Raw genomic sequence first — 14,843 nt, forward strand, 5'->3', positions numbered from 1 at the left:
TCCTTTCTTGTACACTCCTGCTTCTTTTTATAAGTCCAGTAGTCCAGCATCCAACAACACTACTAACATAACAAAACGAAAAAACAACCAACCAACCAAAAACCAACAAAACCAAAGAAAATCCCAAAAAATAAACATCATGAAAAAAACACAGTCTAGGATAATATCCTAAAAATAACATAAGTACATATATAAACAGCAAAAAACAAGTTTATTGAAAGCTCAAAAACGTTGTTAAAATGCTGATAGGACTCCTCCACTCTGTGTTGACTTGCTCTGGCCCTTCACTCTTCCTTCTCTTATGTGTGCTTGTCTGCATGCCCACACTTCTCAGGGTCTTCTCCATGGTTGTATCCTCTTCACACCTTTTCCCTTCAGAAACTCTTTTAATCAGAAATTGTTTTCTACAGCAATATCTATATCAGCTCTCAGCACAACTTAATTTGTCTACACCCTACAGAAATTAACAAAATGGAACAATCATGGAACAAGATTAATTAGTCCCATATTTTCTTTTGGCCCTTTCCCCATCTTAGTTATGTTTAATTTTTCAGGAAGGGGATTAACTCTTGAGTTTTTACAGCATGAAGCATAGTAAAGGATGATGATTATCCTTGCACACTACCATGGCAGCCATGAGAAACAATAACAAGAATTTTGCCAATCGTCTTTTACAGATGTATCAATTTTTTTTCTAATCTTACTAATTTTGATTTACCTAAGCCCAGTCTCATTTTGCTATAGAGGATGTGATATACTTTTGGTGATGAAAGAATATAACAATGGCAAACTAAGTTATGAACACATCATTATTCTTCCTAAAATGCCTTTACAAAAACCATTGTAAATAAGATACTGAACAATCTCAGAGACTTTTTTTTTTTTCAGTAAGGATATGGAAAGTATTATTTTCTTTTTATGTTGATGAATCCAGCAGCAGCAGCCAATTTTCAGAAAAAATCTTTATTCATGATTACATCTGCAACTCTACTACTGAATGTCTACCAGAAAATGGTAACTATGCAATCTGTACTGAAACAGGTATCAGTCCCACTCTACTGAGATTAATGATTAAATACTTTGGTACATAAGGAATCCTTATAAAATGCATTTAAAAACCCACAAAAATTTGGTTTCAGTAGCTACTGATAGTCTTAGAGAAAACAAGAAAGGCCTTCAGAGGCAGTAATGCCTTATTTTTCTCAAAATGTCTGACTGTTAATGCAACTCTTATAAGCTACTGGTTATCTCGCCTTACTCAGCCACTGTGCCTCTGCAGCATAATGAAATTCTGGTGTGATGATAGCACACTCTATTAATGAAAGTATTATGGACACAGATGGCTATCAAGGCTGCAGATTGCTGAACACCCAGACCATAGCTGATTTTCTAGCTGATATCATACAGTATTTAGAGTCAACAAATCTGGGACACAAATAACTTTGCAGAAAGCATACTCTAGTACTCAGTGGAAGATTCTTCTGTTCAAATCAGGGCAGGCAAAGGATATGGAAAAGAGAGGGAGAGGGTAAGGTGTAGGAAAGGAGCATCTACCCTATTTCCATTCTCATGAATAATTATTTTTTTCAATTGGTAAAATCTTTTGAAAACCATTCAAGTGGATTCAGATTTACAGATAGGAAAGGAAAAAATAAATGCCTTAGTAAAAAGAAGAGTAAAAAATCAAATAATCCAATTTTTAAATATATTTGAGCGTACTTACTAATATTCTCAACATTTTCTTAAACTGCACTTTCACAGACATCACAAGACATTTATACTGCTTTAATTTCAATCTTTATCTTTCTTTTTCTTTATGCTTATTACATGTATATAGAGACTCTTACAAATTTTCATAATTGATAGTCTGTGCATATTGTGTTATCATGCACAACTTTTCTACAATTTTTCATTTACATTCAAATATCTCATTCCACTGTTTTCCAGTACAGAAAATCATGACATTTTGTGTTATGGGAAAATAAAAATAAAAAGCAACATGTTTTACATGGAAATACTATATGTAGGCACAGTATTTAAGGAACTAAAAATTTGAATCTTGAGTATTGTGCAAATTAACATTTAAGTGAAGTTCCATAATTTTGAAAAATACTCCAGAACTAGTTTGAATACTGAAGCTAGCAGGGGCACTATAACAGGATGTCACACCTCTAAATCTCATCATATTATGATATGAATTCAAAGATCAAAGGAACACTATTTTTCATTATTTTAATAGGAATTCTCAATACAATGTAAATTAAAATAAATAGAACCAAGACTTTATGTTAACAACCAAGACTTTATGTTAACAGTCCACAATAAAATAAAGAAAATAAATTCAGAATACAGAAAAAAATCCAATGCAAACTGAGAAGCAGTTATTCTTTCTCATATAAAGTTTTTTATTCCAAATGAAATCCTGCAGTAGATTATTAGTAGACTACAGTGAAAAGTACACTATTTAAAGCATTCATTATATAAAAATTTAGGAAAAAGGGAAACCATTTATACAAAGAATTTCAAATTACTCTTACATGAAACTGAGCATCTTCTTCAAATTTCTCTCTTACGGGAAGTTTGTTGCTACACTGATCCCATTAGTTTTTTTATTATATCCAGCCATCCAAAAGATTACTGATCCGGTAAATTCAAATTCAAGGAAACGGGTTCATTAGCTTCAATAGCATTCTTAATTTGACTAAGAGGTTAAAGTATGTGAACCTTAAATTATAAGAATATCAAGATAGGAATCATGTCTCTCTGTCTGGGTAGGCTATTTTATTAATTCCATAATAGGATCTAGACTCATGCTCATGTTCCAGATACAGTCATCAACATCTGAAAGAGAAGCAAAAACTACTTCAAGTACAGAAACCTTTCCATAATCTTTATTTGCACGCTGAACACAATGTCATTTTAGAATTTCCTACACAAAGAACTGGCACCACTTAATTCATAATAAATTAGTTTAGCCATTGTAATAGATGGATGGGCTCTTACACTGGTTTAAACCTGACTTGAGTCCTCTGGCTTGTCCTGGAAACTACTCTCATGGGTATAATCACCAGCTTAGGACAATTACAATTGCCAGGTAACTTTGTACAACAGTAAGGCTTTTAACTTGCAAAGTCATTCTTGACCAGGAAAGGAATATTGGACCAGAAGCACTAAATGTTGGGGAAGAATTTTGTGGTTTTTCCTTTCAGCTTCTGGTTTATTCACTCCAATGCTACCGAATAATATACATATTTTTTTCTATTTTTATATGTTTATACATAAACAATATATCTATATCTATATAGATATAGACATAAAAGATAAATAATTACATGAACATATAAAAGATATATAGTTATGTATATATATAGCTATAAGATAGAGATACATATGAAAAACACCATACAATTACCAGAAAATAAAATCACATGCTATGCATAGTACCTACAGAACTGAAGGCAACATGTTACTCAGCATATACAGCTTCCATCTACATTAAGCAAAGGGTTCTAAAGTGTGAAAAGAGCTTGAAAATTAGCTGTACTCAGGTTACCTTAAAGAACAAGAGGCAGGGTAAATTCTGTGAAAAGTGTGGCATGCACTGTTCCACATCACATCCCCTGGAGCCTCCTGTCCAGCCCAGAATGACCATCAGCCCCTGGCACACCAGTGGCCCCACCTGCAGGGGAGGGCCCCAGGAGACCAAAGAGGATGAAAGAAGTTGCACAAAGGCACACGTGGGCAAGGCCCAGCATTTGAATTTTACATAGCTATAATTGCACTGGAGTTTAAGCAGTGATTATGGATCTTTCTCTGTCACTCCCACCCTCCTCTCTGTTCTTCGAATTTCCTCCTCTAAAAATCTGGGTAACTGAAAGTTGGATGGGTTAGAGGTTTCTAGGTCAATGTCATGCAAAATGTTTTATCTCAATTGAATATTTGCCTTAAAATTTGCCAAGTACACTTATTTTCTAAAGTTTGACAGTAAAAGTTTGTTTTGCAACCTCCTGAGAATGTCACATTTCTCCTGTGCCCCTGCCTCAAGGGTATTAAAAAAACCTAAGTCCCTTTAAGAAACTCAACGAGCAAGTCCAGGGCTTAACATCAACAAATGGAGATAACACCATTCATATCACTGGTAAAGGAAAATAACACTAACTCAGCACTTTTTTGTGTAGGATGGTGAAATCACAAAAAATAAAGTGTTCTGTGAATTCAAATGAACAGAGGTCAGGTACTTAAAATATTCACACAGACCAAGACTTCCACTTCTGACGTGTGACAAATGCAAAATTGCAAAACCCAGCTCATAAGCACAAAGAGTCTTAGAACTGCTCTTCAGGAAATCTGGTACCAAAAGCCCAGCAGTATTTTCTAACAGTGAAGATCTACCAAGCTTTCTTAAACCCAAATGTCCTCCTGCCCCAAGGCTGTGAGGCAGTTTATCTGCCTGCTGCCCACCACTTCCACAAGGAGCTTCCAACATTCACATTGAAGTTACTCAGCAGGCTGCCTGCAGCTGAAAATAAAATTCAGATAGAATCTATACAAAAATACAGATTCAAAGAGACAGACATCTGTAGGAGTTTCTGAACTTCTCTGAGATGAAGTGCACCAGAGAAAACCTTGATATTATTAGCTAAAGCATGATAGGTTCCTGATCCAGTTTCACAAAGATCACAATAAAATTGGGTTCCAGGCACTTTGTGCATAGCATGATTTGTCTTCCAAAGGAAGATTAAACTTTAGCTGGGAACAAATTGCTGATGCTCTTCAGACAGGCAACAGGTCCTTGTAGAGGGGTCTCACCAGGTATCACCCCACACAAACACACAGTAAACCAGAGGAGGAGATGTCAGTGTGCATGGCCACAAGACACTGAATCTGGTTCATTTCTATTTTGGCCAGAGCTATGCTTGCACCTACACTCAGCACTGCAGCCTTCTTTTCCATGTTCCAAGGCTGGCAATTCCCTTGGCTTTATACTCATACATAATAATTAGAAATCCAAAAACTTACATCAAAATTCTGACTAAATGCTGTTCAAGCAAGAGTGTCAATACTGCATCTAGGGTAACTGCTTACTTTTAAAAAGCTGCTCAGAATTCTTCAATATTCTTAGCAAGCCCTCAATGTTTTATGCTTAACAAAATTAAGAATTCAGTAATGCATGCAAAGCCGAAGCCTGAAACTTAAAATATGCTTGCTGACTTGTGCAGAAGACACCTATCCTTTTTTTGAATTATTTTAATTTCCATTACATATACTCCAGAGAGTAAGTTTAAAAAAAAATAAAAATAAATAAAAAAGATTTTAAAAAAAGACAAAAAGACCAAAAAAAATACTATTCCCAAGGTCAGGATAGAGTCTTCCAATTTGGTAAGCTGTTACTTGATATAATTGGAGAGAAAACAGGTGATTATTTCTATTGGCTGTTGTTATTGTAATGCCACTGCTAGTTAGTGCACCAAAACATTCCAGTACAACTGAAAAAAACCCCCATTAATAGCCCTTTCCTTCTTTAAAAAAAAAAAAACCAAACTCCAAATCAGTTCTATTTTTTACCTGAAACACTACATTTTTTTTTTTTTGTCCCCTATCCCAAATAAGAATTAATTTCTCCTTTGTGATGCACAGTCTAGACTGAGACATCTTCTGTCATAATTAATTGGGGCTGAACCTTGCCCTCTCAAAAGGGATGAGCATGGGTGGAAGTTCTCTTTTCAGAAGGATGCTAGAAGAACCCCTGAAACTCTCAGATATACTCTGAAACAAGTGGATAGAAATTTTACTTTTCTATTTCCACCTCATCTGAGAGAACAAAGAAGCTGTGAGGGCTTTCCTGCTTATCCTACTCCCTGGAATCTGGGTAATTAACAAAAAGAAGCAGCTACATCTCCTTATTGCCTTCTATCACCAATGACCTCTATCATTAGACTGCAAAAGCTTTTAGTCTAGGACTGTGTGAAACCAGCTTATGAAGTACCTTGCAAGTCTGTGATACTGTAAAATAACACAACAGCAAAGCATAAGCAAAACAACCTAGAGAAATAAAAAATAAAGACATATTAAAGTTTATTTCTGATATGAAAATGCCAGTTTTTATGACATAAATATTTTTTTCTTCCTCCAATATGACCTCATCCCATAACTGCAGGGGAAGAACTACTCCTTTGTAACACCATAAATATGTAGCTTTCTAAGGTTCTGTCTTCAGAAAAAAGATTTCCCCTGAATCAGCACTGTGCAGACTATTCTAAAAGAGATATACAAAAATGCCTAGCACTTGCTACTCTGTCTCAGGTGCTGGGTATAGTAGTGCTATTAATGTTGTCACTAATTTAGCAATCAATTTTAAAATTTTCTAGGACTCTTCTGACACATCATCTATCATCACAGATATTAAACCTAAGGTAAGTTAAAAATAAAGTGGTACATAGCTTTAAAATGCCATTTCTAACCGTGTTATAGCCTTTTTTGATTCACTTTTAGTAAATACTTTTTTTGTTTTTTTGTTGTTCTTCACACTTAATGGGATTACTGGTGGGGGACAATATTCCTTGACCATGCTACTTTCACACAGTGTCTGAAATGTTATTTAGCTCTAGTTATACCTCACCCATTGATGGCACGGCTGTTTACAAAGGTTCATCTCTTTATATTCTCTTATACTCACTGGAGACAAACATGCTGCCCTGACAGAAGCCCACCTTCACACATGAATAATTTTGAAAGTTTCTCTTTTCCCACTCTTCTGGGGATAATTGGAAGGTAGGATGACAACCAGAGTGGGTAACATAAGCATGTTACTTTTTTTCTTTAAACTGCCTCTAATCAGTGAAGACAGTGGCTTTTCCAGAAGGCAATCTGAGCAGCTGATGGCCTGAAATGTTTACACACATTACACTCAAGCAGAAAACTTATCTGCTAGTCATCCTATGTTCTCTTTAATGCCATAAAAGAAAAAGAGACAAGCTTTCAGAAGTGATTCTGATACTGACACTACGTGATCTCTGAAATTCCCAAGGCAGCCCCTGTCTGCAGAGGGAGATGCAGACAGTGCTCAGAGTGACCAACTCCTGAATTTAGGAATGTCATGTTGACCTATTGCCTGCAGTTAGGTAATGAATCAGATTGCAATCAGACTGCTGTGGTTGTTGATAGTGCCCTGTCGCAGGATATCAAGCACAGAAAACTCTACCCAGTGATTCAGTGCATGCTTATGCTAATGCATAATATGTTCTCTAGTTATTTTGTCCAGTTCAATTTAAAATGTCTGTAGTAATTAGGCTTCTAGTCACTTCCTCAGAAAATTGTTCCACAATCTAATGTCACATAACCTCTAACCATTTTTCTGTGCTGAAACTGCCATCAGGGCACACAGAGGAAAGAGGATTAGACTACATGGGTGACTGCATAGGACTGTCAAGGAAGCAAAGGAAACGAAGCTGTTAGCATTGATGAACTAATGCATCCAATCAAACACCAGGAGGCTGAAGGTGTTGTCTTTCAGATGAAATGTGAAAGCAAGGCACTAAGCATTAGAGGCAATTAAAGTTCTCTCAGCACTCTTTTCACAGTATCAGTGCTAACCCCTGGTTCCTGGCAACCTTCCAAATCACATAAATAATTCTGCTTTCCTAAATATTTCCCTGCCCTATAATTTAAAAAGACAGCCATCTCTTGACTTGAAATAGTATATTGATGCCAGGTTTAACCTCGAAGTAGGATGCTTATAAGTGAAAAGTATTTCCAGGTCTTTTTTATAGATACAAGAAGTATTTTATTTTCAATGACATTTTATTTGCTCTTATCCTGGCATTATTTCCCTCACCACAAACCTATACTGTGCCTGGCTTGTAAGCTGTGATCAGTACTCACTCCCTGCTACTTGACTGCTATGAATGAACTGTTCTGTGGAAAAGACTAACATTGGTCTGCATCTTTATGCCACATCCAGTCATAGAAACATTGAATATCACAAGCTGGAAGGGACCTGTAAGGATCATCAAGTCCAATCCCTGCTCCTCTCAGAACTAACTAAGAGAAAACTATATGACTAATTTTGCTTCAGATGGATCACCACCTCTAACATTATAAAGAAAAGAAGGGTAGTTGTAGTGGGTGATTCCATTCTGAGAGGAACAGAGGGCCCCACATCTCGACAGGACCCATCCCACAGGGAGATGTGTTGTCTCCCTGGGGCCTGGACATGAGATATTACCAGGAGACTCCCTGGGCTGATCCAGCCCTCTGATTATGACCCACTGCTGATACTCCAGGCTGGCAGTGATGGGATTGGAAAGAGGAGCATCAGAGCAATTAAAAAGGACTCTAGGGCACTGGGTCAAGCAGTTGATAGGGCAGGAGCACAGGTAGTGCTCTGTTCAGTCCCTTTGGTGGCAGAGAAAACAGGTGAAAGGAATAGGAAAGCCAATGACCCTTGCCTCAAGGGTTGGTGTCATCAACAGGATTTTTGGGTTCTTTGATCAAGGGACAACTTTTCGGTTCCTGGCCTGCTGGAACTGAATGGGCTCCATCTCTGTTAAGGGCAGAAGGACTTTAGCTCATGAACTGACAAAACTCATTGAGAGGGCTTTAAACTAGATTTGAAGGGGGAAGAGGATGAGCTGGGCTGTCTGGAAGAAGGCCCAAGGGTGGTAAGCCTGAGTTAGGGGTGGTACCCTGGCCATCCTTTAAGTTTTGCATAATGGCACTCAGTACAAACTGTTCCATAACCTTACCAGGTAGTGAGGTCAGGCTACCTGGCCTAAGGTTACCAGGATCCTCCTTCCTGCCCTTTTTTTTTGTTTCTTTTATTTTGTTTTTTTGTGCGATATTATTGAGATAAGAAATTTCACTCAACTTCTTTTCAGAGTGTCACATATTGTCCTTAGTTTGGAGCTGAAAGCAAAGTAATGAGAATGACACTTCCTTTGCATTTCCAAATGCAAAGTGACCTGCAATGTGGAAATTATCAGACTGTGTCTGTACCATGCATAAGAAAGGGAAGCTCATGAGTAACAGAAAAGAATTTACTTCCATATCAATAACTAGGAAAATCTGCAGTTCTGATGGAATTGTCTAGAGGTAGTTGAAAGAAAAGGAAGCCTAATACATGCTCTGGTGCATCTAAAAGTACACATGCATTTGTGACTGTGTATGTGGGAGTTAGGATGAGGAAAAGAAGAAAAAAATTATTATTTCTTCAAGCCATGCTGAAAAATAAGTTTGATATGCATACTAGTTTTCCTTTTGGTTTTACTTGTTTTAAAGAGACATTTCTTAAATTCAACAAAGTAAAACGTGTAACAATTACAGTGAAGGAAGATTTGAAGTATCTGCAATAAAATCATGATAAAATAAATATTGCAATAACAAACATAACAAATATTCTAAATGTAAAAGCAAAAATTCTCCTTTCTTAAAGTAATTATAGTTTTATGTTCTTTTTTTTTTTTTTTTGCTCCCTGCAATATGTCTAAGGTTTATTTGAATGATGAAGCTCTCCAGTTACTAAGCAGTTTTGTTTGAAGTGCATGACCTAGGATTCTATTAATGATCTGTTCTGACCCCTACACCTCCCAAGAGAGTCCCAGAGATAATAAGAAGAGCAGGGAATTATTGATTGAAACTAATGTGGCTTCCTTGTAGATCCTGAGTGTCTGTGTTAAACAAAATCAATCAATGCCAACTGAAAAGCATGTTAATCATAATGTATGAACAACTTGTATACATTAACATACTAGAGAAACCAATCTTGCTACAATGCTTGCAAAAGCAACTCAATATTATCAAAATTTTAAAAAGTTCAAAACAAACCTAAAACCCAATCAAACCATACTTTAATTTGTAACAAAAGTTGTCTGAGCTACAACTGTCCAAATTTAAGGTTTTTGGATATTTGGATTGATTTCCTGGCATTTCTCATAGCTCTTAGTGGACATAAAAGTAACTGGTACTCAAATCCAGAGCATAAGAATCTTCTAATCTCAGAATTCAGGTTAGCAAATTAATGATTGCCATCCTAATTTTCTCAGGCAAATAAACTAATTCTCTGATGCCGCTTTTCCTCTCATCGACTGTTTCTCTTTTCTGAACAAAGCTGCAGTTTATTTTTTTACCAATAAATGTATATTGGACATAAGTACAGGAATTATCAAACATTTAAAAGTTCTTTGCATATTTCTTAGGATATTATCCTTGTATTCTAAGAAAGGCTTTGGCATTACAAATCTCATTTTCAGATTGATACAATTCTTGTGAAAGAACACAAATCATAGGTGCATCTGTACAGAAACTTTTTTCAAAGACTTTTCCTCACTTTCTTTAAAACAAATTTAAATTAGCAAAGGTACTGTACAAAACCAAAGAATAATTGCTATCTTCCAATCTCTCACTGGTTCCAGCTTAAAAACTGATGAAGCTTAACTGACACACAGGGAAATTACACTGGTGATAAACCAGATGCTATGTTGAAATAAAATTTCTTATCAAACTAATGCAACTGAGGTCATTGCTATGGAATTTGATCTCAAAAATGGGACTAGGGAACACCAGTTGCAAATAAAAATAATATAATGAGAAGCGCAGGCAAACCACTATCATAATACCACAAACCCTACATTCATGAATAAAAATTACACCATAACCAAACATACCAAATATACATTATGACTCTGTGGGTGTAGAAATGAAGCAATCAATGCTAAATCAAGCTTTAAATCAGGGTGAATACTGATGCCATTTTTTCAGAATACATTAGCAATCTGCCATAGTTAAAGACTGCTAGAAAAAAATACAAATTAAATCAACCCTCTCCAACACATGGAAATGTTTCAAGAAAATCTCTGTTTTCCTTGTACTGCTCAGACCAAGTTCTAAACTCTGTATTTCCATTTGTAAGAATTCCAAGTTTATCCATCTGGCATTCACTGTGTTTCCTTACTTGGAAAAGACCTTTGGTAATACAGAACTGGAAAGCAGAGTGGATTTTGATAATCAACTCAGGACTTGCTCTAAAAGTTATGTTGACAAGTACAATCTCACCCAATATTAGTAAGGTATAAGAGCCCTAAAATGGCCTACTCCCTTTGCTGCAAGAATTGACACTTGATTTCAAAGCTCCAAGAAATGTACTACACAACTGAATATATTCTAAGGTACTTCTCTCCACTGAACCTTGTACAAATGGTAGCCAGGTACAACACAATGCATTTTAAGGCTGTAAAAATTACCAGCTTTGATACTGAAGTCCACTCTCTTGCCAGAAGATGCAACAAAATTGTTAGCTAGTATTTTCTCACTATTGGGTTAGCAGGTCACACTTACTATGCCTGCTTCCTTCACATATGATTTTGCATTAAAGGTCTAGGGTCTACCTTCACTTTAAAAATAATCTGTTTAAAATCAAGACTATATAAAAGAATAAAATGAAAATAAATTTTTGAGACTTTTATATGGCAAAACTGAAAAGTCAAATAGCAGTTATATACTTAACTTACATCAACTACATAAAGAAAATATAAATCAATATAAAGAAAAAAAAAAGATTTATTTGTTTGTATGAAAAATGGGATTCTTTATTGTAAAAAAAAAAAAAAAAAAAAAAAAAAGCAAGCCAGCAATTATGTTTGGTTGTTACATTCCTAAACCAGCAGTTTTTGACAATATTGGAGAAAAAAACCCAGCTTTTTCCTACATAATGTTATGTAGTGTTCATGTCATGTTCAGAATACAAGATTAGGAAGTTGTGTTTGAGAAAAAACATTATTCTAGAGATGTGTATAAAAATATGTAAGAATTGGGTGTTCATTCTTTAAAATATGAACCTGGTAGATCCACAGAGGGATACTTGTCAGTCAGAGGCCAATTTATCTGCCAGATTTACTTGCAAGCAGGTTAGAGACAAGATAAAGTGCTTGTTTATTCTTTCTTATATGATTGTGTTGATGCTATGTTATTTTTTTTTTTTAATTTTTTTTTTTTTTTCATTCATGACAAAAACCTATAGATCAAATGTTTGATTTTTGTCTTCATTTTAGTCTGGAAACTTGATATATAGTTCTAGGTATGACTAACCTTTTAGTGCTCTGATTATAAAACATCCCCAACAGCGCTCAGGAAAATAAAGTAGCATGTCCTACATATCTTGTAGTTACTCTTAGCAAAGGGCTTAACATCCTAATTATAAACTTTTCATAAAATAATTAAGAACCATGTTATTGTACCTTAATATGTCAGAGAATCAAAGAATATCAGGTTGGAAGGGAACCTCAAGGATTATCTGGTCCAACCTTTTTAGGCAAAAATGTCTAGACAAAGCACCCTGACCAACTGAATCTTAAGTGTAAAAATACTGGGGAATCCACCAGTACCCTGGGATGTTCCAAAAGCTGATTTTTCTCGTTTTGAAAAATTTTCATTTTGTGTCTTAATTGGAATATCCCCAGGAGAAACTTGTACCCATTATCCTGCATCTTTTCCACGTGGCTCCTTGTCAGACTTAAAAAAAAAAAATAAAAAAAATTATGGTATTTAGGCACACATGTTAAAAGGAAGCTTTATTTTCAACTGATGAGCTGATATCAAATTAACTCAAAGCTTCCATATTTTGAAAACAAGCTAATGCAGTAAGTGAAGGATGAGGTGCATTCATGTCATCTTGGTGACATGCACATTCCAGCTGAGTTTCATCTTAAGACACTCACAGGTGTATCAAGGCAAGGCAGACAAACAGTGTGCAACAGAGAGTGATACATCTGACTTATCTTAGACAGTTGAGATAAATTACTCTGAGAAGGTGCCTTTGGCTCCTTATTGGGTATAAAGAAAAAGTGGAGTTACTAGCAGCTACCTTTGGACACCCAAGTTACAGCAAATCAATCTAACCATAGGCCAAAACTGACTGAGGAAAAATTATATTTTGCTCCCATTAGCTGGTGCAAAAATTATTTTTTCTTGCTTAGAACTTTGTTGTTTTAAAATTGGAAACATATGTTGAATATTTTAATTGGTAGTAAGCTTTTTCCTGAAGTTGTGACTATAAATGACTCAATAAAATCATTCCTTTCTTAAGCAATTATATCTTATGGTCTTACAATAAAACATGAAAGGAGAACTACTGGATATAGTATTATATTATGAAAGAGACAGTTAAGAAACTATATTACAGAGTACTAAAAACAGTGAAAGAAAAATGCAAAAATAGAACTTGCATGATGTTCTATATTTATCTTTGTGGGTTGGCTCTGAAATCTCCTTTTGAGCTGTCTTCTTTGATAATCATTGGTACAACCAAATTCTGAGGCAACAGTAGTGTTCACCACAATATTTTTTATCTGAGGACTTAAGCCAGCCAGTATTCAAAGCTAATCCGTTAATTTATTATAGTTCTAAACACAAGCATCTTTTTTTTTTAAACTTTTGTTAATGGAGACTAGATCAAAACATATAATTTGGCACCATTATTTTCTATATGTCTCCAATTTAATTTTTAATATTAGTGCTTGCTAAAAGCCTTGCAAGGCAGACCTCTCTTGAAGACTCTTCCACTGTAAATGTAACAGGAAATTTCATTTATCTCAAAAAATTATTTCAAAGTGAAATATTTCCATACCTCCCTGTATGTGAGCAGTTTTCCAGCTACATGCTATCAGTGCATCTGCAGTGAATCATACAGAATATCATTTTAAAGAGAGAAGAAATACTGGACATGTGATGTACATTCAGGTACTGTATTCCAATTTTAGCATCAGTGCTTTCTTCAACAGCATTAAATATCACACAGCAGCAGTCACATTAGCCTCCCAGTGGCATAAGACCTTTGAGGCTTGCTTGCTGCATTTTTATGGAATTAAAAGTAGGGGAAAAAAGAATGCCATTTCACTGCTGATTCTGGAATCGCATGCAGAATGTAACAGTACCACACCTTTAACATTCAACTGCACATCAAGTTAAAACCAAACTGAATTTTCCAAAGAAAAAATGCAATTGAAATATCTACACTATTAGTCAGTATTACCCTTTAGGTGAATTTCAATGCTATTGCCAATGTCAGCTGGGAAAACATAACAATTTTTTTCTATAGAGTTTTTTTGTTTGTTTTTTTATGAGACACCACTCTTTTATTGGCAGAAACTGATTGAGTAGGTTTTTGCTTCTTACCATCCACACACGCTGGCCTTGCTCTTGTTGTGCCGGCAATCTGTCCTTTTTTACATGCACAGCGAGCTGTTTGTCGGGCTATAGTCCTTCGGGGCTGGCTGCTGTCTCTGTCCAAAGTAACAATCTCACATGTACCTGCAGCCAGCTGACCTGGAAAAAACCAGCAACAGGTACCAGAGTCACTGAATGCACCACAGGCAATCTATTACACAGCCACGGCCCTAAGTCACAAACAAATGGGCAGCCAGCTGATGGATAGAATAAAACTGAGAGCACATACAATTTTTCTTTTTGGTGGGCATATGAAAACCCTGCAAACTGGTTCTGTCAGAAAATGATTATTGTTCCATAAAAGACAGAGAGATGAGGTTTCACAGGTTACTTTTACTTATGTTGGCTAAGTAAAGGAACAATCTTTTATGGCAATGAAATTTAAATTATCTGCCCTCGGCATATTTTCAGAAAAGAAATTATAAAGTATATGGCAAATAAAAACTTCCCCGAATTTCCATGAACACAGTAAAGTCTTAACTGCTTTGTGTGTAGCTTTTGAAGAAAAAAGCCTTTCAAAGCACGCCCACATTTGCCAAACTGTCAGTCCTTTGGCTCTTGCTTCATCTAAACTGAAAGGTAATTAATTCCCTTCCATACTCATGTTTGATATAGCTGCTATTTTC

The 14,843-nt window shown here is 35.7% G+C and overlaps 1 protein-coding gene across 4 annotated transcripts in view; it reads right to left on the reverse strand.

The window, feature by feature from the left end:
- Positions 1 to 14,843, reverse strand: part of TAFA5 (TAFA chemokine like family member 5) — a 386,710-nt gene that overhangs the window by 153,467 nt on the left and 218,400 nt on the right. For all 4 annotated transcript variants that reach the window (XM_056514272.1, XM_056514263.1, XM_056514282.1 and 1 more), the window contains one exon: positions 14,167 to 14,316. In XM_056514272.1, the coding sequence (XP_056370247.1) occupies positions 14,167 to 14,316 (150 nt within the window). The remainder of the gene's footprint in view (positions 1 to 14,166; positions 14,317 to 14,843) is intronic.

The sequence above is a fragment of the Oenanthe melanoleuca genome, chromosome 1A (assembly GCF_029582105.1).
Source record: "Oenanthe melanoleuca isolate GR-GAL-2019-014 chromosome 1A, OMel1.0, whole genome shotgun sequence".
Taxonomy (NCBI): Eukaryota; Metazoa; Chordata; class Aves; order Passeriformes; family Muscicapidae; genus Oenanthe; species Oenanthe melanoleuca.